Source organism: Trichomonas vaginalis, chromosome IV, assembly GCF_026262505.1.
Source record: "Trichomonas vaginalis G3 chromosome IV, whole genome shotgun sequence".
In the NCBI taxonomy this organism is placed as follows: Eukaryota; Parabasalia; order Trichomonadida; family Trichomonadidae; genus Trichomonas; species Trichomonas vaginalis.
In genome coordinates, this window is record NC_067206.1 from 34,867,214 (window position 1) to 34,894,706 (window position 27,493).

The 27,493-nt window shown below is 36.3% G+C and overlaps 19 protein-coding genes and 2 pseudogenes across 21 annotated transcripts, besides 5 other annotated features; 8 read left to right on the forward strand and 13 right to left on the reverse strand.

The window, feature by feature from the left end:
- Positions 1 to 4,304: part of a mobile genetic element that runs on past the window's edge.
- Positions 2 to 844, reverse strand: TVAGG3_0222620 (uncharacterized protein; the record flags this gene model as incomplete). The annotated part of the gene is made up of 1 exon (XM_051227004.1): positions 2 to 844. A coding segment is annotated over one exon (843 nt), but the record flags the coding sequence as incomplete, so codon positions are not given.
- Positions 916 to 1,338, forward strand: TVAGG3_0222630 (uncharacterized protein; the record flags this gene model as incomplete). The annotated part of the gene is made up of 1 exon (XM_051227005.1): positions 916 to 1,338. One exon carries the CDS (start codon positions 916 to 918, stop codon positions 1,336 to 1,338), a length of 423 nt encoding a protein of 140 aa, XP_051111991.1.
- TVAGG3_0222640 (uncharacterized protein) lies at positions 1,358 to 1,510 on the forward strand (the record flags this gene model as incomplete). The annotated part of the gene is made up of 1 exon (XM_051227006.1): positions 1,358 to 1,510. One exon carries the CDS (start codon positions 1,358 to 1,360, stop codon positions 1,508 to 1,510), a length of 153 nt encoding a protein of 50 aa, XP_051111992.1.
- TVAGG3_0222650 (phage tail repeat-like family) lies at positions 1,530 to 2,114 on the forward strand (the record flags this gene model as incomplete). The annotated part of the gene is made up of 1 exon (XM_051227007.1): positions 1,530 to 2,114. The coding sequence occupies one exon, from the start codon at positions 1,530 to 1,532 to the stop codon at positions 2,112 to 2,114; it is 585 nt and encodes a 194-aa protein (XP_051111993.1).
- Positions 2,357 to 3,337, forward strand: TVAGG3_0222660 (annotated as a pseudogene). The gene has a single exon. A coding segment is annotated over exon 1 (981 nt).
- A 27-nt stretch (positions 4,305 to 4,331) lies between the features above and the next one.
- Positions 4,332 to 4,589, forward strand: TVAGG3_0222670 (uncharacterized protein; the record flags this gene model as incomplete). The annotated part of the gene is made up of 1 exon (XM_001297517.1): positions 4,332 to 4,589. The coding sequence occupies one exon, from the start codon at positions 4,332 to 4,334 to the stop codon at positions 4,587 to 4,589; it is 258 nt and encodes an 85-aa protein (XP_001297518.1).
- Positions 4,590 to 4,638: 49 nt separating this feature from the next.
- Positions 4,639 to 5,331, reverse strand: TVAGG3_0222680 (HNH endonuclease family; the record flags this gene model as incomplete). The annotated part of the gene is made up of 1 exon (XM_051227008.1): positions 4,639 to 5,331. The coding sequence occupies one exon, from the start codon at positions 5,329 to 5,331 to the stop codon at positions 4,639 to 4,641; it is 693 nt and encodes a 230-aa protein (XP_051111994.1).
- A 639-nt stretch (positions 5,332 to 5,970) lies between these two features.
- TVAGG3_0222690 (uncharacterized protein) lies at positions 5,971 to 6,180 on the reverse strand (the record flags this gene model as incomplete). Its single annotated transcript, XM_001297518.2, has 1 exon — positions 5,971 to 6,180. One exon carries the CDS (start codon positions 6,178 to 6,180, stop codon positions 5,971 to 5,973), a length of 210 nt encoding a protein of 69 aa, XP_001297519.2.
- A 647-nt stretch (positions 6,181 to 6,827) lies between these two features.
- On the forward strand, positions 6,828 to 7,409 carry TVAGG3_0222700 (uncharacterized protein; the record flags this gene model as incomplete). Its single annotated transcript, XM_051227009.1, has 1 exon — positions 6,828 to 7,409. One exon carries the CDS (start codon positions 6,828 to 6,830, stop codon positions 7,407 to 7,409), a length of 582 nt encoding a protein of 193 aa, XP_051111995.1.
- A 28-nt stretch (positions 7,410 to 7,437) lies between these two features.
- Positions 7,438 to 7,638, reverse strand: TVAGG3_0222710 (uncharacterized protein; the record flags this gene model as incomplete). Its single annotated transcript, XM_051227010.1, has 1 exon — positions 7,438 to 7,638. One exon carries the CDS (start codon positions 7,636 to 7,638, stop codon positions 7,438 to 7,440), a length of 201 nt encoding a protein of 66 aa, XP_051111996.1.
- A 231-nt stretch (positions 7,639 to 7,869) lies between these two features.
- Positions 7,870 to 15,592: a mobile genetic element.
- TVAGG3_0222730 (protein of unknown function, DUF4106 family) lies at positions 8,106 to 8,981 on the reverse strand (the record flags this gene model as incomplete). The annotated part of the gene is made up of 1 exon (XM_001297520.1): positions 8,106 to 8,981. One exon carries the CDS (start codon positions 8,979 to 8,981, stop codon positions 8,106 to 8,108), a length of 876 nt encoding a protein of 291 aa, XP_001297521.1.
- TVAGG3_0222740 (protein of unknown function, DUF4108 family) lies at positions 9,482 to 9,871 on the reverse strand (the record flags this gene model as incomplete). The annotated part of the gene is made up of 1 exon (XM_051227011.1): positions 9,482 to 9,871. One exon carries the CDS (start codon positions 9,869 to 9,871, stop codon positions 9,482 to 9,484), a length of 390 nt encoding a protein of 129 aa, XP_051111997.1.
- Positions 9,937 to 11,162, reverse strand: TVAGG3_0222750 (annotated as a pseudogene). Its single transcript has one exon. A coding segment is annotated over exon 1 (1,226 nt).
- Positions 11,192 to 11,989, reverse strand: TVAGG3_0222760 (uncharacterized protein; the record flags this gene model as incomplete). Its single annotated transcript, XM_051227012.1, has 1 exon — positions 11,192 to 11,989. The coding sequence occupies one exon, from the start codon at positions 11,987 to 11,989 to the stop codon at positions 11,192 to 11,194; it is 798 nt and encodes a 265-aa protein (XP_051111998.1).
- TVAGG3_0222770 (protein of unknown function, DUF4106 family) lies at positions 11,994 to 12,527 on the reverse strand (the record flags this gene model as incomplete). The annotated part of the gene is made up of 1 exon (XM_051227013.1): positions 11,994 to 12,527. One exon carries the CDS (start codon positions 12,525 to 12,527, stop codon positions 11,994 to 11,996), a length of 534 nt encoding a protein of 177 aa, XP_051111999.1.
- On the reverse strand, positions 13,173 to 14,172 carry TVAGG3_0222780 (protein of unknown function, DUF4106 family; the record flags this gene model as incomplete). Its single annotated transcript, XM_051227014.1, has 1 exon — positions 13,173 to 14,172. A coding segment is annotated over one exon (1,000 nt), but the record flags the coding sequence as incomplete, so codon positions are not given.
- Positions 15,593 to 16,400: 808 nt separating the features above from the next.
- On the reverse strand, positions 16,401 to 17,436 carry TVAGG3_0222790 (protein of unknown function, DUF4106 family; the record flags this gene model as incomplete). Its single annotated transcript, XM_051227015.1, has 1 exon — positions 16,401 to 17,436. A coding segment is annotated over one exon (1,036 nt), but the record flags the coding sequence as incomplete, so codon positions are not given.
- A 1,335-nt stretch (positions 17,437 to 18,771) lies between these two features.
- Positions 18,772 to 19,645: a mobile genetic element.
- Positions 19,560 to 19,645: a terminal%2Cinverted (terminal inverted repeat of MuDR-N2_TV transposon ID:TVAGG3_0222800).
- Positions 19,646 to 19,950: 305 nt separating this feature from the next.
- Positions 19,951 to 20,610, reverse strand: TVAGG3_0222810 (attachment subunit-related family; the record flags this gene model as incomplete). The annotated part of the gene is made up of 1 exon (XM_051227016.1): positions 19,951 to 20,610. The coding sequence occupies one exon, from the start codon at positions 20,608 to 20,610 to the stop codon at positions 19,951 to 19,953; it is 660 nt and encodes a 219-aa protein (XP_051112002.1).
- A 3,292-nt stretch (positions 20,611 to 23,902) lies between these two features.
- Positions 23,903 to 27,493: part of a mobile genetic element that runs on past the window's edge.
- On the forward strand, positions 24,387 to 24,946 carry TVAGG3_0222830 (protein of unknown function, DUF4106 family; the record flags this gene model as incomplete). The annotated part of the gene is made up of 1 exon (XM_051227017.1): positions 24,387 to 24,946. A coding segment is annotated over one exon (560 nt), but the record flags the coding sequence as incomplete, so codon positions are not given.
- Positions 26,474 to 26,893, reverse strand: TVAGG3_0222840 (uncharacterized protein; the record flags this gene model as incomplete). Its single annotated transcript, XM_051227018.1, has 1 exon — positions 26,474 to 26,893. One exon carries the CDS (start codon positions 26,891 to 26,893, stop codon positions 26,474 to 26,476), a length of 420 nt encoding a protein of 139 aa, XP_051112004.1.
- Positions 26,957 to 27,493, forward strand: TVAGG3_0222850 (protein of unknown function, DUF4106 family; the record flags this gene model as incomplete). The annotated part of the gene is made up of 1 exon (XM_051227019.1): positions 26,957 to 27,493. The coding sequence occupies one exon, from the start codon at positions 26,957 to 26,959 to the stop codon at positions 27,491 to 27,493; it is 537 nt and encodes a 178-aa protein (XP_051112005.1).

Here is a 27,493-nt window from a genome sequence, read left to right on the forward strand (position 1 = left end):
CTGTCTTTGAAAGTATACCACCTTGAACTTTGACAAGTTTGAAACGAGGTCTGACAATAGTAGTTTTATCTTCTGCTTGCAGTGTGTACATTTTGCCATGTTTGCCTAAAACTTCATAATATTCTCTTGTATACTTTCTTCTATTTTTACGAACACGAATGTGAGTACCTGTCGGGTTCCCATTGTTGTCATAGTCAATAGTATTTTCATATGGGTCGCGTTTAGGTATTTCTATTTTTACTTTGTCACCTTTCTGAAGTTTGAAGCCCGGCATTCTTTCTTGTTTGTCTCTTTTGACTAAATTATTAAATATATAGTCTTTCTCTAAGTCAGGGTTGTTTTTCATTTCTTCGGGGGAGTGGTTTCCCAAACCTTTTTGTTTACGGTTATTGTAAATATTTAAAACTTGTCTCATCTTTGCCATGGAGAAGTGTCTATATTTGTCGTCATATGACATTTCATTTGCTTCACCACCTTGTGGTTGGTTTAAGTCTCTTAACATTTTTATACATCCGTCAATGACACCAAGAGCAGAATGGTTTTGGTCGACAATGAAATATTGGTTTACATTTTTTGAACGCAGATAGTTTTTTACATCATCTGATTTGAAAGAACTTTCACAGTCAGATGTCAGTTTTGTTGGATGGTATTTGTCAACGAATATTGTCAAAGCAGTTTTCACATCTAAAATATTTTTGGACCATAATGGTATGGCTTCACAGTATCTTGTGTTTTGACCAACAAATATTAACCAGTATGGAGGTCCATCTGTTCTAACTCTCGGAATGTTTTCCAAGATATCCATAAACCAAGCATTTGGTGTTGAACTAAAGATTTTTATCATGAGTGCTTTCTTTGTCGCTTTAGAAACATAGGGGTCCTTGTTCGGATTCGTCATTTTTTACCCTATAAGAAATGGGTTTATTTGGCGCATTAGCAGGAGTTGCATCCAGATTTTTGCCCGCAGTGGGAACAATAGCCAGAGGTGTATTTGGAGTTGGAAGGAAGATTTTGAGTACATTAGGTATACTTAAAGAGAAAGCACAACCTATTATACAAACTGTACAGAAAGGTTGGGATGTAGCACGAGATGCAACAAATCTTATTCCAAATCCTGAAACAAGAGGAAAAGTTCAAGGATGGATGGACAATGTAGGAAGACAAGCAGGAAACTATTATAACAAAGCAAATGACTACTATAACCAAGCAAATGACTACTATAACCAAGCAGGACACTATATGGACCAAGGTGAAAGATTCTTTAACAGAGGATATAACCATGCACAACAATGGGTAAGCAATAACCAACCGCAACCACCTCAAACGTGGGGAATGTAAATTTTTTTACTGAGATGAAATGAACAATGCAGCATTGAGACAAATGAGTTCAAGATGGATTTGTCGGCTTCCAGCATTTACACCACGTGTTTGTAAAGTTCTTCCTATACCTCAGGAAGTTTTAGACCGACTTAAAAAACCTAAACAACCAGTTGAAAACAAACCAAACTAAAATTTTTTACTGAGATGAAATGACCGAAGAAGTTGAAACGGTAGATTTGACACCACAAACAAAAAGTTCAGAACCATTGTCAAAACCTGTCAAAGAACTTACAGATGAAGAGAAAAATTCAATAATAGAAAGTGCCAGGTCTGGAAATACAAACCCTAACTATAAAGTCACTTTTCATAGAAATGGAACGGCTAGTATCTCAAAAAAGAAACAGACTCTCACAAATAAAATATTGAAGTCTGAAGGAGCTTTCGAGACAACAGATGGAAAAGTTTACTTCACTGACCAACAGTTCATTATAGAACATCTCATTGACTTAGAGTTGAAATATTCTAAACTTTACAACAAACACAAAAAGTTGAAAGGAAAACAAAAACAAATGGCATATGATATTTATGAAGATGTTGACGACACAACTGTTCCTGCAAGTGAAGTAAAGTCAGAGGAACCGAAAAGTGACAAAAAACCGATAGAAGAAGAGAAACCAAAAACTGAAGATAAACCAAAACCAAAGTTTAGTTTCCAAACTAAACCAAGTCAACCTTCATTAGCTGGTATGGGTTGGCGTCAAAGACTTATGGCAGCAGGCGGTTATGTAAAGTAAAGAAAAAAACATATTTTTTTATTTTTATAAAAATGCCCCCATATAGAATGGATAGAAAATCTGCTAGAATAAAAGCAGAGTTACAAAGATATGGTTGGAGAGTTTCGAAGAATTTTAAATATAGGAAGGGAAGACCCATAAAAGTCTATGACAAATTGTCTGGTCTTCGCTACGAAATGGATTTGGAAACAGCACGTGCCAATTATCCAAACAGACTAGAGAGGTTAGAAGAAGAACGTCTTATGGACATGCCTTTCGATGTTAGTGAACCTCAAGTTGAAGGACACGACGGCTTTGCCAGATTCTACTGGAAACATGACGAACAATTGCATCCTTTGAGAAGGAAAAAAGGAAAAGGTGAAGACGCACATGCTCCCATGGAAAGAACAAGATATGCATATGAAAAGTATCGTGAAGTTAGAAGTCAAATTACATCTGGTCGAACCTTTACAGTAAACTTTGACGAAGGAAAGAACAAAGAAGGCTTCATGGGAGTACTTGCTGCCATACAAGACGGAAATAAGAAAGGACACAATCTCAGATTGACCATAACAGATTTGGATGGTCACATTTACTATGCACATGACAATGAACAAACAGCCGCAAAACTTCTTGACGCTTTCAAGACTACAAAGAGAGAACAAATGGTTGACTCCGACTCAGACATTTTGAATGCAATTGAAGGAATTGCAAGTGTCAAGTTCGAATGGTACCAACCTAACCCTCAAGCAGTCAGACAACATGCTGGATACTTCCCGTTCATAAATAAGTCTGACATTGACTTGACAAGGTATGGAATTTACAATTCAATTGAAACAATTGTCAATGAACCTTGTATTCTTACATGTCTCAGGAACTCTGGTCTTGTTCAGAGAGAAGATGAAGTATCTTGAGTCATGTGTGAAGACAAGGTACATTCTCAGAGGTCAATTGGCAAAAATTGCACCGTTGGCAAATGTCAATATCCGAGTCAACATACCTACAGCTAAAGGTTCTTCACATGACGACTATGTTGTTGACAAAGACTTACCATGGTTGAAGATTGTAATTGTCCACAACCACTTCATGTTGAACGAAAGTCTTACAAACCCATTCTTTGGTAAAAGTAAGTGCAACATTGTCAGAGCTGTAAACATTCTTTTCGAGAAAGGTTTGTTGGAACCAATTCCAGATGACAAGCTGACAGAAACTTTTGTACCAAAAGACGAAACAAACTTTTCATTGTTAGCAAGACCAAAAGTTGTTCCAGACAAAGTTCTAGTACAAAAGAAGTACACAGTTCCACAAGGAGTTGGTATGTTCGGATACCAACCTGAACCAGAAGAACTTCCAATGAGGTTGCAAGAACTTCAAGATGCTATAAACAAACTTCCATTGAGACATCCAATTGACGTCAAATTGTATTGGAGAGCATCTGAGTTAGGTCAGAAGGTTTTATATGAAACAGGTTGCTTCGACGATGTTTATGAGATAACAGGAGAAGTTTCTCAGAAGATAAGAGACTCACTTGAATTTCCACAAACTGGACCAATTGGTTGCGACAAGTTCGACTCAGATGAAAAGATATACTATGTCGACCTTAACGCTGCATACATGAGGTTTGTCCAATATATTCCGACTGGAATTCCAAACGAAGATGGTGAGTTCCCGGGAAGGAACTATACAGTTGGAAAAGTCATATAACAACTGTATGATATTAGGAAAGCTTCAAACCCCAAACTTGCAATGACACTCAAATTGCTTATGAATTCGACATGGGGATATTCCATTAAGAAACCTCAAGAGATGAAGAGTAAACATTATGAGAAGGTCGACAACTTTGTTGAAAGGTTTTCTCCTTTTGTTTTGAAGTACGAATTCACTCAAGGTCAAAGTGGCTTAGTAACCACATTAAAACCTATTGTCGAACATTGGTCTTACCCTCAGTTCGCAAAAGCAGTCCTTGACAACTACAACAAATTCTTCTCCGAAGTCAAATCGAAAGTCAAGGTTTACTATGAGAACATTGACGCACTCATGACGAACGAAGAAGGCTATAACAAACTCATTGAAATGGGTTTAGTCGGTGAAAAGATGGGTCAATTCAAATTGGACAAAATTTTCACCGAAGTTCATGTCCTCTCCAAGCGTAAGTACTGGGGTGTTAAAGAAGATGGTGAAATAGTTAAACATTGCATGAAATAAAAAATTTATTTTTTAAAAAGTGACATTTTTTTAATGGCGTACATCCCTGAGCGCTTCGTCCAGTTCAACCAAATGTTGGTCTCGGACCCAGGCAAGAGATATTCCAAGCCCGAACTCGACCGTCTCTTCAAAGAATGGATTGAAGACTACAGAGGAGACGAGTGGTTGACAATTGAATTTGCTCGGGCTTGGAATTGCTACAGAAGGGTCTTAGACGTGGACCCAAGACTCACGTACAGAGGTTGGGATGTGGTCTTCACATTCCAAGATTGGTACGAATACCAAAAATAAAAACTTAAATTTACTTGGGGTTTCCCCCTAAAATAAATTTTTTTTACTCTTAGAACCAATCGAGGTTCTCCTTACGGTTGTTGAGCTTGTCACCGTCAATGTGTCTGACCTTCGTCTTCTTGTCTGGATTTGGAACCCATTGAATTGCGACAAGCTTGCCCATGGAGATTGAACCGCAATTCCGAAGGTTAAGGTTCAAGTGTCCCAAGTTGTTGAGGACTGGGGTAAGAACCTTGCCTGTCTCCTTGTTGCGGATTTGGTATGGGTAGGGTTGGGAAATTTCGTAACCGTCATCGGCAACAAGGGTTGCCCATGTAGCGGCTTCAGGAACTTCTTCTTCTTCCTCTTCTTCTTCGTGTTTCTCTTCTTCCTCGACAATTCCTTCTTCAATTTGGTACTCACGAAGTACGGTGTTGCATGTTCTGTCCTTTCCGAGTACCTTCCAGATGGCGTCTATCTCTTCGAAGAAACGGTAGATGAGTCTGCCAAGGTCTCGGTTCTCTCTCTCGTAATTGCGCAAGGTTTCCGCGAAATCGTTCAGGCATTTCTCATTGGAAGCTTGGTTCATGAGGACATCGGCTTTGAGATTGGTCATCTCTGTCATAAGACTACTTTGGAGAGTCTTAATGGTGTTTGTCAGATGAGCTTTCAATTGGGCAATTTGAATTTGAAGTGGGCGCTTGTCTGGCAACCTTGAAAGGACATCTGCCATTGTGTTCGGCTTCGGTGCTTGTTCGGACATCGAAAAAATGAAGTGGTTTGAGAATGCGGTTTTACTTCAAAAAGCTTGTTATGACAGTTATGTCATACAACAAGTTTAAAATAATATCTTGTTCTTCTTCTGAACGTTTGTTGTCTCTTCCGATAAAAGTTTCGAACATGAGAACCAAAAAACGTTTTTTGAGAATTGCGGAAAGAGTTCAGGCAAACGTTCATATTCTGGATATGTTGGGAGCAGTTCAAAACATCTGAGCTGACTTTCGGACAAAATTGGGACAATGTCAGAAAATTCATCTTTGGTCGGACTGCTTGAAGGTAAGTCCCTTACATGTAAGTAGCTCTGGTAAAGTCTTCTCATTTCTGCTAACTTCTGGAGTATAGCTTCGTATTTAAGAGTTTTAATTTTAATTGTCTTATTCCTCTCTTGACATCTAAACGGTAAGTATCCATGAGGTCAAGAGTAGCTTTGGTAGCTTTAAGTGGAGCTATCTCTTCTTTGACTTGTGCAATTTTGGTTGCAATTGTGGTTTGAGCTCCTTCAAGTTCGCCGTCTATGTCGTTCTCAACGCCTTCAACCATAGCTTGAAACTCTTCATCGGTCCATTGAGATTGGTGTGGGACGAATTTAACTTGCTTCATTCAAAAAATGAAAAAAATGTTTTTACTCTAAGCGTGCCATGTATATGGCTATAAGAAACTTACCAGAAGGCTTCTTCTTCACATGAGTCTTTGGCAACTTGAGAGTTCTTGTTGGAGTTGGGTCTGGAATTTCAATTCTCTCTCGAGCGCAACAACAGAAAAATTGTCTTCTCTTGCCACCATAAACTGTGTATTGACCGAACTTGCATTTGCAGGAAGACCGGTCATACAAGGTTCACAGTTGAAATAGTTGTACTCATACCTGGTGAGTACGAGTGTGAGTAAAAACATAAAAAAAGTGAGTTAAAATGAGATGTTTACTGAATTGGTTGAATGTCGCCTTCACAGGTTATGTAGAACGCGGCTGACCAGAGAAGTGAAGGAGACCCTTGAGAATTTGGTTCATTCTTGGGAAAGGGTTCTCTGTTTGGAAGTAGTATCCAAGGACGCTTGGCAAAGAACTTTATAATGGCTTCCTTCTTTGCTTGCTTTATGTCGTCGTAGACTGTCCCGTCTGGTATTTGAATTGGAATTCCAGTCGAAGTCTCGAGATTCAAGGCAGCCCTTCCCGTTATCCAACCGTTAACAAGCTTGCCTTTTACATTCTGCCTGAGGAAGTCTTTAACAAGCTCGTTAATTTCAATTAGGTAAATTGCCTCGTCGGTAGGTTCGACCTCGACCATTGCTACTGTCAGAAAAAGTACTGCTACTGTCAGTAAAAGTACTGCTACTGTCAGTAAAAGTACTGCTACTGTCAGTAAAAGTACTGCTACTGTCAGTAAGAGTACTGCTACTGTCAGTAAGAGTACTGCTACTGTCAGTAGCAGTACTGCTAGTAGCAGAGATTTTTATCGTTGTGGTCCGACAAGACACAAACGAATGTCCGACGTCCCACCAACCGAGTCCATTCCCAAACCAGAGGAACCTAAAGAACCACAACAGTCTCCTCAGCAACCTCAGTTCCAGCAAGTACCTCCACCAAATTACTACCAATTTCCACCTCAAGGTTACTACCCACCACAAGGCTTCCCGAACTACCCTCCTCAACCTATGCCTTACTTCCCCAACCCTTGGTTGTTCCAGCAAGCTCCACCCCAGCAATTCCAATCTCAATCCCAATCGAAGAGAGACCAAGAGTTCGAAGAAGGTCTGAACCGTTTACGCAAAGAGTATGCTACAGCTCCAATGGAAGACGACAGGCTTTCAGTCTCTTCCCTCAAATCGACCAATTCGACTCGTACCACAGATTCGGTTCGTGACCGTGAAGACTACCTCAAGCAGTCTGAGAGACTCTTCATCTTACAACCATTTACAGTTGGAGCTCTCAAGAACATGCGCAATTACGAAGGTCAGACACCAGCTGGAGACCGCAAAACAGACGTGCTTACAAGAGCAGTCCAACTGGTCAAGACAAAGACTGAGATAGTCGACTTCATTCTTGCAGCTTGCCCATACAAGTAAAAAAATAAACAATTACGAATTAAACTTTTTACTCTTTCTTTTCTGAGTTGTTTAGAGCTGGTTTCTCTTGTAGAAACCTTTCGTACTCTTCCATGGTCATGTAATTGCGAATTTGGTACGCAATTCCAGGTTCGTTGTTTTTGAACCTGATGTATGTAACGCTTCCATCCTCCTCAGGGAAGTAAGCTGCTAACATCTGGCCAAGTTTTCTCGGTGACTCGGAGCTCATAAAAATGTCACTTTTTAAACGTTAAGTTTTTAGTCTTAATTTACCCTTTGTTTGTCAAGGTAGTATTGGAGTGCAATTTCTCCAAATTCTCTGTGTCGGAGTTCTTCAGCATTTTCCAAGGTGTACCCGGAGAACTCAAAGAAGTTGTCAAGAACATACTGCCATGCTGCTCTTCTGAGTTCGTCGGTATTTTGGAAGTGTTGCACCTTCGAGTCTTCGGACATGAAAAAAATTACACTTTTTCTATTAAACCGTTTTGGCATTTCTCATGAGTGAGTATAGTTCTGCCGAACCATTGGAAGAGAAGAAGTACCCTTGCTGGCAAAAGACAAAAATAGTTGCCTTAGTTGTCATTGCAATTGTACTCGTAATTGAATTCATTGTACTTCTCTTCACGTACATAAAACTCAGCAATGGTATTTGCTTTAAGAAGCTACCATCTTACTAAGACTAAACACTTAGATTTTTCAAGCTTGACTTTTTACAATTTGAACTTTGTTTGCGTAGATATGAATTCTGAAAGAAGTATGAGGGTCTTGTATGACTTTGTACTTCTCCCATAGTTCATGTCTGTCAAACTTACCTGCCATGGACTCTTTCATAAGTTCCATGAAATCGTCTTCGGACAATCCGGGGAAAAGTATAATGTCAGTAAGTATTCTCTTTACATCCTTACTTAAACTCTTGGCTGTCTGTACACATATTACGACTGAAATGTTAAAGTGCCTAAGTTTCTTAAGAATTCGACACATATCTTGTTCTCTGTTCTTTAACAAAGGATGAGAGGCAAAATCATCTAAGATAAGAAGACATCTATGAGGGTAAGTCTTCCAATCGTAAGATTGCAATTTCTTCGAAATGTATTCTATCTCTTTCTGTTTGTTTCTGAAGTGTTTCTTCTCTAATATTCTCTGCATTTCCTCATTAGGGTCTTTGAACTTAGAATTTATATACTCATTTATAGCATTATACTTCAAAACTCTTCTTTGGTACTTCTTTATCCAATCTAACAACTCAGTATCCTTTATACATACTAACTTAGACTTCTTTATAATATCTTTGAACGAATTGACGGTTTGGTCAAATTGACCAGAAGTCGAACAAATAACAACCAACTCATAGAATGGGTTCTTCTCATCTAGTTCTTGTTGTTGTGCAGCCATTTTAAGATAAGTGAAAGTCTTACCCGACCCAGGTGGTGCAATTAGACCTGTTATACCATTCTGAGCAAATAAGAACTTGTCGTGTATAGGTTTTATCTGAGCATTTTCTAACTTCCTCTTGTTCTTATTTAAAACATTCTCAAATTTCTTGTCAATGTCAGCAAACTTTTTTTCTAACATATTTTTAGAAAAATTAAAATTTTTATCTTTTAGAAAATGTCTAGCGATTTCGCTATCTATATTCGAGACAAACTTTTTGACAGCAAAACATCTGTCGACCATAAAATCTTACATAGTGTAAACAAGAAAGGTGAATTTGTTCTAAAGTTCTGTTTCTGGGAATATGACAAGAACCATAAAACATTACACAGAGCAGTCTTAAAATTTGTCAATGACAGACTTGTTGACAGAGATGACGCCGATTGGAAAGATGAAGTCCAACAAAAGTTCTTAGAATGCAAAGAAGACACATGCGCTGTTCTTGAAGATGAAATAGAAAACAGAATAGATGAGCTATTAAAGGACAAAGAACTTTTACATAAATATGGTTCTGAAATTTGACATATCCACCAGAAAGAAGAAGAGAAGAAAAGAAAGAAAAAAAGTAGAAGAAGAGAAGAAAGAACCTGAACCAGTTCCAGAGAAAAAGAAATTTGACATGTAAAAATAAAATTTTATTTTTAGAACATTTCTGGGTCAATGTCAATGTTCTCTTCCTCTTTAGGAGTAAACACTGGCTTAGACTCTAAAATCTTTTTACCCAATTTACCTTGAACTTCTACAACTTTAGACTCATAATATTCATAGTCGTCTGTCTTCTTTGGTTCATAAGGTATAACAAGTTTGTATGCTTTGCCTTCTTTAAGGTTTGAGAACCTTCTGTCAAAACTTTCTTTGACTGTTAACAAACCTTCTATGTCTAAGTCTTCAAATTTCGCACCATTTTTAGTCACAATAGCAAACTTAACTGGTTCGATGTTCCAAACTTTGCTGAATGAAGACTTTTCAAAATGGTAGAAGTAAACATTCAAATATGTGAATGGGTCTAGTTCTTCTTTAAGTCCTGACATGTACTTGTTTACTGAGATGAATTTTGCATCTTTTCTATCGGATAAAAAATATTTTTTTTTAAAATTTACTCAGAAAAATTTTCTTTGTATATACACCATTCTGAACATCTAAAAGACTTTTGACATTTGCCAAGAATGTACGTTTAGAAGCTGCCATATAACCATATTCTTGACAATATTGTTTATATTCATCATATAAAGACCTTTTCATCTAAACACAAAGTCGTTTCTTCTATGAACAGTTCATAACACTCTTGTTTGCTTCTAACAATGTTTGTCTCTCTTCGGTATGTGGAATTTGTCTTGGATTGAACTTAGAAATATCTAATGTCATGAAATATGAGAACAAGTGGTTGTAAAAGTCAGATGTCAAAGTTTCTGCTAAGTCGTCAAAATATTCTGTATCTTGCATATGAGAATCTGACGTTCTGACAACTACATATCTTCTGTCAGAACTTTCTAACTTCATCGGAACAGCATTGTTTGAAACCATAATGAAGTTTGCAACATTTTCACAAACTCTTTGGTCTTTATACTTTCTTTCAACAACTCCAACTTTGTCTGTTATAAGACTCTTCAAAGCATCTGAGTTCAAAACTTTTGTTGTATCTATACTTTGAAGTTCATTGCAAACTATAAGTTTCATATTCTCTATTGAGGAGTTAAACTTGCCACAGATGTTTTCTAAGTTTGTCATATTCGGATTCGAATAACCTTCTAACAGTTTGCACAAAATATCTGTAAAGAATGTGTTCTTACCTGTTCCTTGTTTTCCAATTATAATGAGAGCAGTTTCATTTTTAGCACTTGGATGTTGTAAGATGTTTGCAAACCAACATAAGATATACTCATAAACCTTTTCGTTTCCATTGCATATAATTTCTTTGACATGGTCTAACCAAGCTTCTATAATATTTTTCCATTCTACTTGTTCGTATTTATATCCAGTGAAGATAGAATAGAAGTTTGGAGAAGGTGTATAAAACTTTATACGAACTGAAAAATCTTCTAACTTTGACAATAAGATATCCCAAGCATCTAACATCTTCATTCCAACTTGTACAACTTTTATTTTCTTAAGTTTCTGTCTACATTCTTGTTCAGACACTATTGTTGCTCTTGGTTTGTTAAAGACAACATCCCATTCTTTCATGACATAACATTCTGGGGCAGAGTCAACATAAATGACTAAACGTTTCAAATTCTCGACTGCTTTGTTATAGTCTCTAAATGGACACATATTTCTGAATGCTTGGAAGTCATAAAAATCTGAAACATCTATTCTGTACATTTTTATAAAAATAAAAAAATAATATTTTTTTATTCTTGACTTTGTTGTTCCATTTGTTGCATTTGTTGTTCTTGAGCTATTTGTTGTTGAAGTTGTTCTTGTAATACAATACTTTCACCAGTTGCATCTTCCAATTCGAAACTTTCTGCCGTCATTGACAAATACATAGGACATAAAAGTTTTACAGGAACAAAGTTTGCGTCAACTAATGTCAACGTTATACTTGCCAAAGTGTTTGAGTTCACTAAGGTTGAAAATTCTGCATTCGAATGAACAATAGGCAAACCAGCAGAGAAAGTATTGTTTATACGCATAAGTATCTTTTGGTCATAATAGTTTCTGTCGACATTCGAATAACACTTTGAACCTAAGTTTGAAACAATATATAAGATTGGTGTGCTTAATGTCAATGGAATAGACATTCCTTGTATGACACCTTTTCCTGTTATAGGAAACTGTTGGTAGTAAAAACCAGAAATAAGTTTTGTATTATAGCTCATATCGTTTATAGTAAACTCAGTCGGACATCCAAACATAATGAAACCTGCTCTAGTTGCAGCACATGTTACACCCGTACTTAAAGTATTAAATAAGTCAACAAAACCTGTTGGTGGTATATCTGAGTAAGTATCTTCAAAGGAGTATTTTTTACCATTCACAACAATAAAGTCTTCTGGTGTCAAAAGAGCAAAACAGGCTTTAGTCGTCATTGTGTTTAAGGTTAGTTTACAATATCGTCCTTGAGGACTTTGTAAGTTTGTTGTTATAGAATTATATGACTCAGGGTTTTTAGTCGTAATAGTATAAACCATTATGTCTTCTGCCATTTACTTAGCAAATAAATTTTAATGAAATGTTGTGGTCGTCAAATATTTTTATAACGTCTGGGAAACTATATTTTAAGTTCAACGTTTCACCTCCTTTCATAACGTATATCTTGTCAATGACATTATATGAAACACCACAGCAACTAATGTCGGGTTCTATTTCTTTGATGTTTATATCGTCTGCCTCTGTCAAAAGTTTCAATAGTTCTTTCAAAACTTCATGAGGTGCAATGACATATGAGTTCACTTTTACAGGGTTGTGTTCGACCAAGTTTAACATTATACTTAAAGCTTGACAAATCTTCTCCTGAGTTTGAAGTTTGTCTTTCAGTTGTTGGTAGTCGTTTCGAATATCTGCAACAGAACTTAAGTCTCTGTTAACTTCAGGATATGTTGGTTCTTTTACAGGAACAATTGTTATACCATCTTCGTCTTCGTATGGTTTCCCCACTTCAACATCTCTGTCTTTGACATTGACAATAACACTTTGACTGTTTGTTTGAGTTGGTGAATTTAACTTCACATCTGCCACCGCCATTAAACCTTTTGAAACACTTACGCTTCTATTTTTCGGAAATGACATTTTACTTAGAATAAAAAGATGGACGTATTCGGATATCTTATTGAATTGAAGCAGAACAAAGTTTATACTCACAAACAATACAAATACATTGACAGAATAGTTCTTTACACAAACAATGGAAAATGTTATAGAATAGCAGTCTTTGCTGAACCTAAATATTTTCATAAAGCAAAGAAAGTTGGTATAACTGAAATGGTGAAAGTTCTTGAAGCAGACAAAAATATAACTTCAAAACTGACCGATATTACTAAAGGAAAGTTTATCTTACAATATTATGTCAAAACTGGCGTACTGTCAATATTTGACGGAGAGAAGTCAGTTCAAGAACAACTTACTGACCTGCTGCCAAAATCTGCTCGATGGAAGCTGTCGTTATGCCAATCTGAGGAGCCCCAGCAGGTTTCATCGAACGAATCTTCAAAAGAGCATCTTCCGTGAAAAGTGCTATTGGTTTTGTAAACTTCTTTGCTCTCAATTCATCTGGACCGTCTCTGTCACCAGTATATTGTATTTGTACAGTACCAACAGTTGAAATACCACCCATAAAGTCTTCTGAGTCAGCAAATGGAATGCCAAGCCAAAAGTTTGAACGGTCTCCATTTGTATATTGAGTTTTTTGACCTCCTGTATGAGTCCATACTTTCACATATGGCATAATAGAACTTTGCATTTCAGGGTTAATGGTTGTTGTGAAGTTGTTGTTAAAGTTCATAGCATCTAATGTCAAGTTGTATGACCTCATATCCTCAACTGTAGAATATTCTTCTCTTGGATAATATTTGCCATCTATGTTTATATGATATTTAATACCAGGGTTGTAGAAACAAGAATAGTCATTTATAGTTCGTCTGAACAGTACAAACATAGTATCTGCATGTTTCATTGCAGTTGTTAAAGCAATATCTGTTCTTGCACCTGCGGCTCCTGGATTTTGGTTTCCAACTTCACCTGCAAAGTCTTTGACAGATATTTGGTGTATAGGGAACATAAGTGGAACTGCAATATATTTGGCAGCTAAAGCATTTGAAATATCTGGGTCCAACATATAGACTGCAAGTCTGCTTTCTATTCTCTTGCATTCAAACTGTTCGCATGTGAACTTAACTGGGTCCCAAGCAGTTCCAGCAGCATTGAAAAAATAGTTTACTTCATTGTTGAAGTTTGAGAAACCAAAGTCTAAGTCAACTTTGTCTTTGCAAAATTCGGCGAATGACGTTTGATTTGTTCCCTTTACGTCTGTAAGAGTGAATGGGTCTTGTGTTGGTGCAATGACTAAGTTATTTTTGCTTGGAGTAAGTTCGATAGAAATTTTTCCTGCCCAGTTTGGCAAGTATCTTAAAAACCTGAAGATGAGGAAAGATGACAAAGGAACTCTAAGTTTCAGTTTTACTTTGGTTACTGCTGCTGCAGTTTGTCCAGAAAGGTTAACATAAACTCCTGGAACGTTAGGGTCAAGTCTTCTTATTTTCTCAATAGTTGCATACTGGTCTGTTTGTTCTCTAGCTTGTGGTTGTACTGAGTTTCTCAAAGCGAACCATTCATAGTTTGCCCATGTTACTGTTTGAACTAAGTCAGAGTTAGAATATATCTTATATCCCATGAAAACTTCTGGAGCATATTGGTATCCGACATAGAAAATTCCATTGCAACCTTTCTTGTCAGACAACTTGGCAGAAGGTTTTATTTCAATGTCTTGTTCCACGTATAAGAATGAGTTGTCAATAGAAATAATATGAAACCTGTCGCAAGCAATATCTACTGTTGTTGAAGAACCTTCTCCAAACTCACCTACGTTTCCATAAGAAACAGCAGTTGTATATTCGTAAGTTCCAGGAACTATTTCTGACCTTCTAATGGCATTGTCGCATTCGTTATACCATTCGGAAACATTTCCGTTCATGGCATCCAAAACTGTTGGCGTTATATTCTGAGCGGCGTACATTTCATATGGGTAAAAATATAGAATAGTTGGATTTATGTGTCATAATAGAACCCACTCGGACCAAGCTTTACTTTCTTCCTGACTGAGTTTTTAACTCTTCTTTTTCCTTCATTGCCACTACTTTCACTAGATGAAGTACTTCTTCACTACTTTCACTTTGTTCTACTCTTCTCTTCTTCTTTGGTGTCGCTTTTGGTAACTTGCCCTCTGCTTCAAGTTGTTGCATCTTTGCCTCATGTTCACCTAGTATGTTGTAAATTTCCCATGTCCTTTTTGCCTTTGGGCTCTGGTCGCCCATCTCAGGTAACCTATATCCTAGAAAGATTTTGTCATCGTTTGTATTTGAGTCTTCGCTTATTGTTTGCATGACTCTTTCCTGAGTTTCCGGTTCAAGCTCTTCAAACAGAGCTTGTCCATATGGAATAAGCTCGTTTCCAAATATATGTTTTTGTAGCCATTCTGGTTTTCTTTCCATGTTACCAATAATATCTTTTGTGAATGGGAAAGCTTTTACCCAACGCTTCAGTCTTGCGTCATTTATTTCTGTAGTTGGTTTTATTTTGTCAAGGAACATGTTTTTCAATACTAACATTTCATTTGGTACTGTCCATTTGAGTTTTCTTAAATATTCATCCCTTCTCGGTTCATTGTCTGCAAAGTAAGTTTTTATGACATTTTGCAAACTTTCGTTTGCAAGGTCATGTACAATAGGTTCTCTTCCTTCTCTCTCCCTAACTCTCTTTCTAAACTCTTCACCAAATATACCATCTCTATGGTTCTGTGTAGTTCTTTGAGATAAATGTTCTAGAACGTCAGGTGTTATATTTCCTTCAGCCATGTTCATTTCATACTGGTCCAAAATATCTGCATATTTCATATCTTTCAATGGCATTAAAGCCGCGCTGAAAATACCAGCTATATCTGGTTCACCATTCACTTCCATTGCGTCTACAACTTCTTGGAATTGAGGTTGTAAGTTTATGAACCACCTATCCGGATTAGCTTTATGACCCCATTTCATTGTAGTTCCATAGTCTGCAGAAACAAAAGTAGGTTTGTTTCCATATTGGTTAGGTTCTGAATGAACTTTAAACAATGTTTCATTTCTATATGTTTTGTTGAAATTTAACCTTTTATTTTCACCGAGTTCAGCCAAAGATTGAACGTTATATGGTCGTAAGTAAAAGGATTATTGTATTTGCGTACATTTTCTTTCAGTACTTCCATTCTATGCTGAATATTTTCATCTGATGTTGGAGTCTTTTGTATGTCGGTGAACATTTTTCGATATTCTTCTACTATGTCAGCCGAATTTTTCTTAGACTCTTGGAAAGATTCCATATTCTCCTCATACACTTGTTGAGGGTCAAGATTTTTCGGCTGTTCCAAATCTTCATCTAGTTCTGTGAAGTTAGTTTCCAAAGGAGGGACTTGTTCGTTTCCTTCAGGCTCTTCTAGCTGTTGTTGCTGAACTATTTCTTCCATGTCTGGTTGTATCTGAACTTCTTCCTGTTGAGTTTCTTGTACCTCATCTGCTGGCATTTCATATATTCCGAGACCGTTTTTAACAAGTTCCCTATCTAAGTCATCCGGACTCATAAACCTTTCTTCTTTCGTTCCGTCTCTATTTTTTACGCGTTTCATGAAGAGAGTTGAATTATCATTTAGCTCTGACACCAAATATCTCGGAGTAAATTCATTCATGTCATTTGGATGATATGCTATTAAATCATATCCCTTAGCGAGCTTGTATTTTCCAGGTTTGAGATTATATCCCATTTGATGCTGAACCATAAAGCTAAATAGGTTCGGGTCAGTATTTCCTTCCTTGAACTTTCTAATAGCTTCTTTATATCTGTCACTAAAGTCAAGAGTATCTGGGTAACCATAATCTTCCTTAAGCATTTTTAAGAATTCTTGGTTTCCTTTTTCTCTACTTCTTTTATGTCCTTGCTCTGTTTGTGGTTGTTGTGCTGGTTGTGGAGGTGGTTGTTGTGCAGGGTTTTGAACTGTTGGTTGCTGTGTTGGTTGTTGTTGTGGTGCTGGATTTTGAACTGTTGGTTGCTGTGCTGGATTTTGAACTGTTGGTTTTGGTTGTTGTTGTGGTGCTGGATTTTGAACTGTTGGTTTTGGTTGTTGTTGTGGTGCATGCCTGTGTCTGTGTCCATGTGACGATGTAAATGTTTTAGGTAGTCCTGGTGCAGGTGCTTCTCTTGGAGGGTTTGGTGGTATATAAGTTCCACCAGCTGGCACATATGTTCCATCTGCAGCATAATGTCCTACCTGACTTTTCGTTTTTAAGAAAGCATTTACTAGGTCTGTTTTGGTCTGTTGTAACTCTTTTTCTTGACTTTCCACAACAGTTGCTCTAACGGCGTCATAGGCACTTTGAACTGCCTGTCTCGTTGCTGCATCTGTTATTTTCGTCATATTTTGTGCTACTTCTCTTAACTCTTTGTCGAAACCTTCAGACTTCAGTTTCTTTCCAGATGAGAAGTCGTTCACTAGTTTCACCTTATTATGAAGAGCTTCGAAGGCATTCTTAAAGTCAGCATTCATTAAAGCTTCATTTGAACTGTCTTCATCCGCTTGTATTTTTGTCCTTATTGACCCTATAAGTTGGGCTGCTTTAGCGTTGGCTTGGGCATCTAACCAGTCATTATTAGCTTTTATATATTCTGCGCTTTTCATTGCCTTTTGCATGGCTGCGTCGTTATTTTTACTTTCTTGTGCTAAGTTTTCATACTGTACGGTTTGGTTTTGCAACTGTAAAAGTTTTTCTGCCTTTACATTTGCTTCAACTTCTTTTTTATACTCATCGCTATCCATATATGTCTTCATGGCTTTTTGTTTTATCTCTTCATCTTTCAGTACTTTATATTGAGTAGTATGGTTTTTCAAATTTATAACATCTTGTTCCATTTTTGCTACTTCTGCTGCTTTTTCTGACACTTTTTTCGCATATTCCTCTGTACTTAGTTCTTTCAGTTGTTCTTCTTTCTTCTTTTTCTCTACGTTTAACTCATTGAGTTTCTTTGTGTGTCTGTCATATTCTAGTTTCTTTTCGTTTTCACTTATTTGTTTCTGTATGTCTATGTTTGACTTTTTGACATATGTTATTTGATTTTTGAGTGAACTCAAATTCATTTGACTTTGAGGGTTATAAGCTGTTCCGTCTGCAGCTCCACCATAGCCTGCCATTTTCGCTAAAAGTGCCGCTCTTAAACCTCCACTCTGTGCACCAATAACTCGGTTTAAAAGCATAGGGTTGCTTGACATTTGTTGCAACATAGTGGGGTCATTCATCATTTGTTGTTGCAACTGTTGTTGTGGTGTCAGTTTTACTATTGGATGTTTCAATGCTCCCTTCCTCTTACGTATATTCTTACGTAGCTTACGTGGCATTTTAAGTGAAGTTAAAAAGCGGTTTTTGACAGATGTTTATATGAGACTTTTTGTTCAGCACAAAAGACTACTCGGTCAAAGTGTTGTCAGTTTTGTAAAATAACCGTCCTATCTCATTCTATAAGGGAGAAAAGGCTTCTCAAAGTATACTTCCTTGGAACGCCTGTAACTTTTCCTGTAGCGACGATAGACCCTTACTTGTCCGGACAAAGTTATACTATTTTGAGTGCTCTACAAAAAAGTCACCGGCTGGTCGGCTGGGGTTCGGTCCTCCTCTTGGGTCTTGGGAAAAATTTCTTATGGGCTAGAGGGCGCAACGCGCCTGGAAGCCCCACTTACCTGACCTAGATTTTTGCAAATCATCAAAAATAATTGTATTTTAAAAAACGATCAAATTATCCTTTCATTATTTTAAACTTAAATTAGTTTTTATGATTGACTAAAGCAATCATATTTATTCATCATTAAATAAACAAAAAAATAATATTTGAGAGTTATTAATTCTTAAAAATAAAAAGGGTAAAAACTAAATAAAATGTGTAAAATTCAATAGTGTCTGTGCTATCGTTCAATTTGAAGGTGTCTTTTGAAACCGCAAGACACATTGAATTTTTGAATAGTGTATTATGGTTTGACAGACACCAATGAAAAAAATAAAATGATATTTATTTTAAATATATAAGATCCTTATATAAAATATAAATATTTTATCGTTTTATTTTCTTGTTTTAGAAATGTTTTTTATTGAAAAATCAATAAAACTAACTCCAAAATAAAATTTTTGATTTAAAGACACTATGATGACATCAGGCAAATCTTCCAAGACACCTATCGTCGGGAATCTAACAACCCTAACTATATTCAAAATGGAAAAAAATCCAAAAAAATTAAAAAAAAAAATTTCATGATAAAAAGCATAAATTTTGCATCAGAAAATTAAATTCAGGTATTTTTTTGAAATAGAAAGAGTCCTAAAATTAGTTAAAAATCATTTTTTATTCAAAAGAAACCCTATTTTTAAGGAATTGAAAAGAATTTTATTTAATAATATTTTATTTATAGAATTTGCATATATCATATGCATAGACATATTGAATTGTAAACATGAGAACACTAATTACATTAACTTGTCGTTCAAATTATTGCATCGAGAAAAAAGTGCTATAAATTTACTCAATTAGTTTACAAACGTAAATATTTGGCATAAACTTTACGTTTGTAAACCAATTTGATTAAATTTAGTAAATTTTAGTTCGAATGCAAGTTTTCTCGGTAAATCATTTTTTAGACCTCAAATGAGATGTATGATCATATGAGTCACATATGATTTAATCCGAATATGTGTGAGAATTGAGTTTAAAACGAAGTTTATTTTTTGGACTATATTTCGCCATTTTAAAATGTGTAATAATGATATAATTCGCATGAAATTGAAAAATATTGACTGGATGTGTAATGGTTTTATAATTGCAATGTTGATTTGATCGAATTTAAATGAATATATAACGCGATGAAATTTCGAATTGCTCAAATGTCTGTAATTCATATATGGTGTACATATTAATATTACATTTCGTTGATATTTACCACATAAACCTTTAAATATTAAGTCATTTTAAAGTTATATGCGATTTAGTTCCAAAATGCACGTTTAGAAAAAGACGATAACGATTAAATTACAAAATCGATAACGATAACGATTAAATTACAAAATCGATAACGACCCAAAAAAATCAATTGATCATTTGACGACTATTTTGAATTCGAAGTGATTTACTGAAACAAAAAGGGAAATATCACTTATAATACAGAGTAATATCAAAATAATAAATTGAATACAGATTTACCAATAATAAATCTATAAAAATTTCATTGGAAGATTGACATTCTAATGAGGTCAGGTGAGTGGGGCTTCCAGGCGCGTTGCGCCCTCTAGCCCCGGAGAAACTAGAGGAGGAATGATACAAAGACCAGATGAAAAAAATAAAAATATTATAATAAAATTAAATTTTTAGTCTTAAATTGTTTTTTTTATTCGGTATATTCTGAATCTTGAATGTCTTGGAAATTTTCTTCTTCTTCGCTCTCTGAGGTGAGGATTTCTTCGACTTCTTCTTCGCCATTGGGAGCAACAAATCCTGCGATGAAAACTTTGTATATACCTTCTTGAGGAGTCTCTATGATGAAAGTCGTATTGTTGAGGAAATGGAACTCGACATCTTGAACAAATTGGCAACTGCTGTGTGTGAATTTTGCAATTGTGAGAGGCTTTCCTTTATAGCCCTTGGGAAAGCTTGAGATAGTTACTGTTCCTCCATATGGAACTCTGGCAGGAATATCTAAAGCAACAGTTGTTATAACGTGGAAATTGTCTAAGAATTGAGGCATAGGTTCAATGCAGTATAGTCGTTTTGACTGGTTGTCTTTTGTGTAGAAATATAAATAGAATGACCTTTCACCATGTTCATTCAATTCTTCCAAATAATTGTATGAATTTGGATATAAACGGACAAATTCAGCAATTTTAACTTCTTGTAAATGCTTCTGCAAGTTCTTTGGAAACAAGTGAATGAACTGGTCAATAGCTTGCAACGCTATGAGATTGGCAGTAACGGGTAAATATGAAGCAAACATGTCAACAAGTACGCCAGGGTCTTTGATTTCGTTTTCAAGAGGCTGAATGGCATCCATGACAGCTTGAAACATCTCGTTATAATCTCGATTGTCTTCTGAACCCCACTGTTCATTTAACTTATCTAACAATTCTAACCTTTTCTTTGCGTATTTTCTACGAACTTTCTCTGAAAGAGGAGTGTCGCTATCTTGTGTGTCTTGAATTTGAGACTTAAATTGTTTGCTAAAGGCGAGATATCGTGTTTGCAACCTAGTGGTCATTGCAGAATGTGTTTCTGTATGTTCGATTGGATGTGTTTCTGTATTTTCGGGTGGTTGTGTTTCTGTATGTTCGATTGGAGTCTGATTGGTATTAACTTCTTCTGAAAATGCTTCTGTTCCGATAGTTGTTGTTGCCTGACCTGTTGGCTGAGCTGTTTCTTTGTGCAAATGCATATTGTCCAACAATTTGTTTGCAATTGTATGAGGAAGTTGCTTTGGTATTATAGGAGGTCGTAAGGGTTTTGAGAATGGTGAGACATAAGTTGTAGGAACTTTAACTGCGACATTTTTTCTTCCTTCCATTATGAAAAATGAACTGTTTTTTTTCGGACCACTCATAGAAAAGTTTGAAATAAACGGTTTTTGTCAACGGTAACCCCCTCTATTTTTTTATTTTATTTAATAGTTACCGTTGGCAAACCGTTCCATCTCAAATATTGAATGAACTATAAACGTTTTTTGTTTTCTATATATACTTTTTTGTCCAACGGTAAAACTTTTTACACAACGGTTTTTGAGAGTCGTCGCCGTTGACTTTTTTGTAGAGCACTCAAAATAGTATAACTTTGTCCGGACAAGTAAGGGTCTATCGTCGCTACAGGAAAAGTTACAGGCGTTCCAAGGAAGTATACTTTGAGAAGCCTTTTCTCCCTTATAGAATGAGATAGGACGGTTATTTTACAAAACTGACAACACTTTGACCGAGTAGTTTTTTGTGCTGAACAAAAAGTGTCATATAAACATCTGTCAAAAACCGCTTTTTAACTTCACTTAAAATGCCACGTAAGCTACGTAAGAATATACGTAAGAGGAAGGGAGCATTGAAACATCCAATAGTAAAACTGACACCACAACAACAGTTGCAACAACAAATGATGAATGACCCCACTATGTTGCAACAAATGTCAAGCAACCCTATGCTTTTAAACCGAGTTATTGGTGCACAGAGTGGAGGTTTAAGAGCGGCACTTTTAGCGAAAATGGCAGGCTATGGTGGAGCTGCAGACGGAACAGCTTATAACCCTCAAAGTCAAATGAATTTGAGTTCACTCAAAAATCAAATAACAGATGTCAAAAAGTCAAACATAGACATACAGAAACAAATAAGTGAAAACGAAAAGAAACTAGAATATGACAGACACACAAAGAAACTCAATGAGTTAAACGTAGAGAAAAAGAAGAAAGAAGAACAACTGAAAGAACTAAGTACAGAGGAATATGCGAAAAAAGTGTCAGAAAAAGCAGCAGAAGTAGCAAAAATGGAACAAGATGTTATAAATTTGAAAAACCATACTACTCAATATAAAGTACTGAAAGATGAAGAGATAAAACAAAAAGCCCTGAAGACATATATGGATAGCGATGAGTATAAAAAAGAAGTTGAAGCAAATGTAAAGGCAGAAAAACTTTTACAGTTGCAAAACCAAACCGTACAGTATGAAAACTTAGCACAAGAAAGTAAAAATAACGACGCAGCCATGCAAAAGGCAATGAAAAGCGCAGAATATATAAAAGCTAATAATGACTGGTTAGATGCCCAAGCCAACGCTAAAGCAGCCCAACTTATAGGGTCAATAAGGACAAAAATACAAGCGGATGAAGACAGTTCAAATGAAGCTTTAATGAATGCTGACTTTAAGAATGCCTTCGAAGCTCTTCATAGTAAGGTGAAACTAGTGAACGACTTCTCATCTGGAAAGAAACTGAAGTCTGAAGGTTTCGACAAAGAGTTAAGAGAAGTAGCACAAAATATGACGAAAATAACAGATGCAGCAACGAGACAGGCAGTTCAAAGTGCCTATGACGCCGTTAGAGCAACTGTTGTGGAAAGTCAAGAAAAAGAGTTACAACAGACCAAAACAGACCTAGTAAATGCTTTCTTAAAAACGAAAAGTCAGGTAGGACATTATGCTGCAGATGGAACATATGTGCCAGCTGGTGGAACTTATATACCACCAAACCCTCCAAGAGAAGCACCTGCACCAGGACTACCTAAAACATTTACATCGTCACATGGACACAGACACAGGCATGCACCAAAACAACACAACAACCAACAGTTCAAAATCCAGCACAACAACAAACCAACAGTTCAAAATCCAGCACACACAACCAACAGTTCAAAATCCAGCACCAACAACACACCAACACAGCAACCAACAGTTCAAAACCCTGCACAACACCACCTCAAACCAGCACAACAACCACAAACAGAGCAAGGACATAAAAGAAGTAGAGAAAAGGAAACCAAGAATTCTTAAAAATGCTTAAGGAAGATTATGGTTACCCAGATACTCTTGACTTTAGTGACAGATATAAAGAAGCTATTAGAAAGTTCAAGGAAGGAAATACTGACCCGAACCTATTTAGCTTTATGGTTCAGCACAAATGGGATATAATTTCAAACCTGGAAAATACAAGCTCGCTAAGGGATATGATTTAATAGCATATCATCCAAATGACATGATGAATTTACTCCGAGATATTTGGTGTCAGAGCTAAATGATAATTCAACTCTCTTCATGAAACGCGTAAAAAATAGAGACGGAACGAAAGAAGAAAGGTTTATGAGTCCGGATGACTTAGATAGGGAACTTGTTAAAAACGGTCTCGGAATATATGAAATGCCAGCAGATGAGGTACAAGAAACTCCACAGGAAGAAGTTCAGATACAACCAGACATGGAAGAAATAGTTCAGCAACAACAGCTAGAAGAGCCTGAAGGAAACGAACAAGTCCCTCCTTTGGAAACTAACTTCACAGAACTAGATGAAGATTTGGAACAGCCGAAAAATCTTGACCCTCAACAAGTGTATGAGGAGAATATGGAATCTTTCCAAGAGTCTAAGAAAAATTCGGCTGACATAGTAGAAGAATATCGAAAAATGTTCCCGACATACAAAAGACTCCAACATCAGATGAAAATATTCAGCATAGAATGGAAGTACTGAAAGAAAATGTACGCAAATACAATAATCCTTTTTACTTACGACCATATAACGTTCAATCTTTGGCTGAACTCGGTGAAAATAAAAGGTTAAATTTCAACAAAACATATAGAAATGAAACATTGTTTAAAGTTCATTCAGAACCTAACCAATATGGAAACAAACCTACTTTTGTTTCTGCAGACTATGGAACTACAATGAGATGGGGTCATAAAGCTAATCCGGATAGGTGGTTCATAAACTTACAACCAATTCCAAGAAGTTGTAGACGCAATGGAAGTGAATGGTGAACCAGATATAGCTGGTATTTTCAGCGCGGCTTTAATGCCATTGAAAGATATGAAAGATGCAGATATTTTGGACCAGTATGAAATGAACATGGCTGATGGAAATATAACACCTGACGTTCTAGAACATTTATCTCAAAGAACTACACAGAACCATAGAGATGGTATATTTGGTGAAGAGTTTAGAAAGAGAGTTAGGGAGAGAGAAGGAAGAGAACCTATTGTACATGACCTTGCAAACGAAAGTTTGCAAAATGTCATAAAAACTTACTTTGCAGACAATGAACCGAGAAGGGATGAATATTTAAGAAAACTCAAATGGACAGTACCAAATGAAATGTTAGTATTGAAAAACATGTTCCTTGACAAAATAAAACCAACTACAGAAATAAATGACGCAAGACTGAAACATTGGGTAAAAGCTTTCCCATTCACAAAAGATATTATTGGTAACATGGAAAGAAAACCAGAATGGCTACAAAAACATATATTTGGAAACGAGCTTATTCCATATGGACAAGCTCTGTTTGAAGAGCTTGAACCGGAAACTCAGGAAAGAGTCATGCAAACAATAAGCGAAGACTCAAATACAAACTATGACAAAATCTTTCTAGGATATAGGTTACCTGAGATGGGCGACCAGAGCCCAAAGGCAAAAAGGACATGGGAAATTTACAACATACTAGGTGAACATGAGGCAAAGATGCAACAACTTGAAGCAGAGGGCAAGTTACCAAAAGCGACACCAAAGAAGAAGAGAAGAGTAGAACAAAGTGAAAGTAGTGAAGAAGTAACTTCATCTAGTGAAAGTAGTGGCAATGAAGGAAAAAGAAGAGTTAAAAACTCAGTCAGGAAGAAAGTAAAGCTTGGTCCGAGTGGGTTCTATTATGACATAAATCCAACTATTCTATATTTTTACCCATATGAAATGTACGCCGCTCAGAATATAACGCCAACAGTTTTGGATGCCATGAACGGAAATGTTTCCGAATGGTATAACGAATGCGACAATGCCATTAGAAGGTCAGAAATAGTTCCTGGAACTTACGAATATACAACTGCTGTTTCTTATGGAAACGTAGGTGAGTTTGGAGAAGGTTCTTCAACAACAGTAGATATTGCTTGCGACAGGTTTCATATTATTTCTATTGACAACTCATTCTTATACGTGGAACAAGACATTGAAATAAAACCTTCTGCCAAGTTGTCTGACAAGAAAGGTTGCAATGGAATTTTCTATGTCGGATACCAATATGCTCCAGAAGTTTTCATGGGATATAAGATATATTCTAACTCTGACTTAGTTCAAACAGTAACATGGGCAAACTATGAATGGTTCGCTTTGAGAAACTCAGTACAACCACAAGCTAGAGAACAAACAGACCAGTATGCAACTATTGAGAAAATAAGAAGACTTGACCCTAACGTTCCAGGAGTTTATGTTAACCTTTCTGGTTCAAACTGCTGCACTAAAAAGTAAAACTGAAACTTAGAGTTCCTTTGTCATCTTTCCTCATCTTCAGGTTTTTAAGATACTTGCCAAACTGGGCAGGAAAAATTTCTATCGAACTTACTCCAAGCAAAAATAACTTAGTCATTGCACCAACACAAGACCCATTCACTCTTACAGACGTAAAGGGAACAAATCAAACGTCATTCGCCGAATTTTGCAAAGACAAAGTTGACTTAGACTTTGGTTTCTCAAACTTCAACAATGAAGTAAACTATTATTTCAATGCTGCTGGAACTGCTTGGGACCCAGTTAAGTTCACATGCGAAAAGTTTGAATGCAAGAGAATAGAAAGCAGACTTGCAGTCTATATGTTGGACCCAGATATTTCAAATGCTTTAGCTGCCAAATATATTGCAGTTCCACTTATGTTCCCTATACACCAAATATCTGTCAAAGACTTTGCAGGTGAAGTTGGAAACCAAAGTCTGACCCAGGTGCAAGAACAGATATTGCTTTAACAACTGCAATGAAACATGCAGATACTATGTTTGTACTGTTCAGACGAACTATAAATGACTATTCTTGTTTCTACAACCCTGGTATTAAATATCATATAAACATAGATGGCAAATATTATCCAAGAGAAGAATATTCTACAGTTGAGGATATGAGGTCATACAACTTGACATTAGATGCTATGAACTTTAACAACAACTTCACAACAACCATTAACCCTGAAATGCAAAGTTCTATTATGCCATATGTGAAAGTATGGACTCATACAGGAGGTCAAAAAACTCAATATACAAATGGAGACCGTTCAAACTTTTGGCTTGGCATTCCATTTGCTGACTCAGAAGACTTTATGGGTGGTATTTCAACTGTTGGTACTGTACAAATACAATATACTGGTGACAGAGACGGTCCAGATGAATTGAGAGCAAAGAAGTTTACAAAACCAATAGCACTTTTCACGGAAGATGCTCTTTTGAAGATTCGTTCGATGAAACCTGCTGGGGCTCCTCAGATTGGCATAACGACAGCTTCCATCGAGCAGATTTTGGCAGCAGGTCAGTAAGTTGTTCTTGAACTGACTTCTCTCCGTCAAATATTGACAGTACGCCAGTTTTGACATAATATTGTATTATAAACTTACCTTTAGAAATATCGGTCAGTTTTGAAGTTATATTTTTGTCTGCTTCAAGAACTTTCACCATTTCAGTTATACCAACTTTCTTTGCTTTATGAAAATATTTTGGTTCAGCAAAGACTGCTATTCTATAACATTTTCCATTGTTTGTGTAAAGAACTATTCTGTCAATGTATTTGTATTGTTTGTGTGTATAAACTTTGTTTTGCTTCAATTCGAAGAGATACTCGAATACGTCCATCTTTTTATTCTAAGTAAAATGTCATTTCCGAAAAATAGAAGCGTAAGTGTTTCAAAAGGTTTAATGGCGGTGGCAGATGTGAAGTTAAATTCACCAACTCAAACAAACAGTCAAAGTGTTATTGTCAATGTCAAAGACAGAGATGTTGAAGTGGGGAAACCATACGAAGACGAAGATGGTATAACAATTGTTCCTGTAAAAGAACAACCAACATATCCTGAAGTTAGCAGAGACTTAAGTTCTGTTGCAGATATTCGAAACGACTACCAACAACTGAAAGACAAACTTCAAACTCAGGAGAAGATTTGTCAAGCTTTAAGTATAATGTTAAACTTGGTCGAACACAACCCTGTAAAAGTGAACTCATATGTCATTGCACCTCATGAAGTTTTGAAAGAACTATTGAAACTTTTGACAGAGGCAGACGATATAAACATCAAAGAAATAGAACCCGACATTAGTTGCTGTGGTGTTTCATATAATGTCATTGACAAGATATACGTTATGAAAGGAGGTGAAACGTTGAACTTAAAATATAGTTTCCCAGACGTTATAAAAATATTTGACGACCACAACATTTCATTAAAATTTATTTGCTAA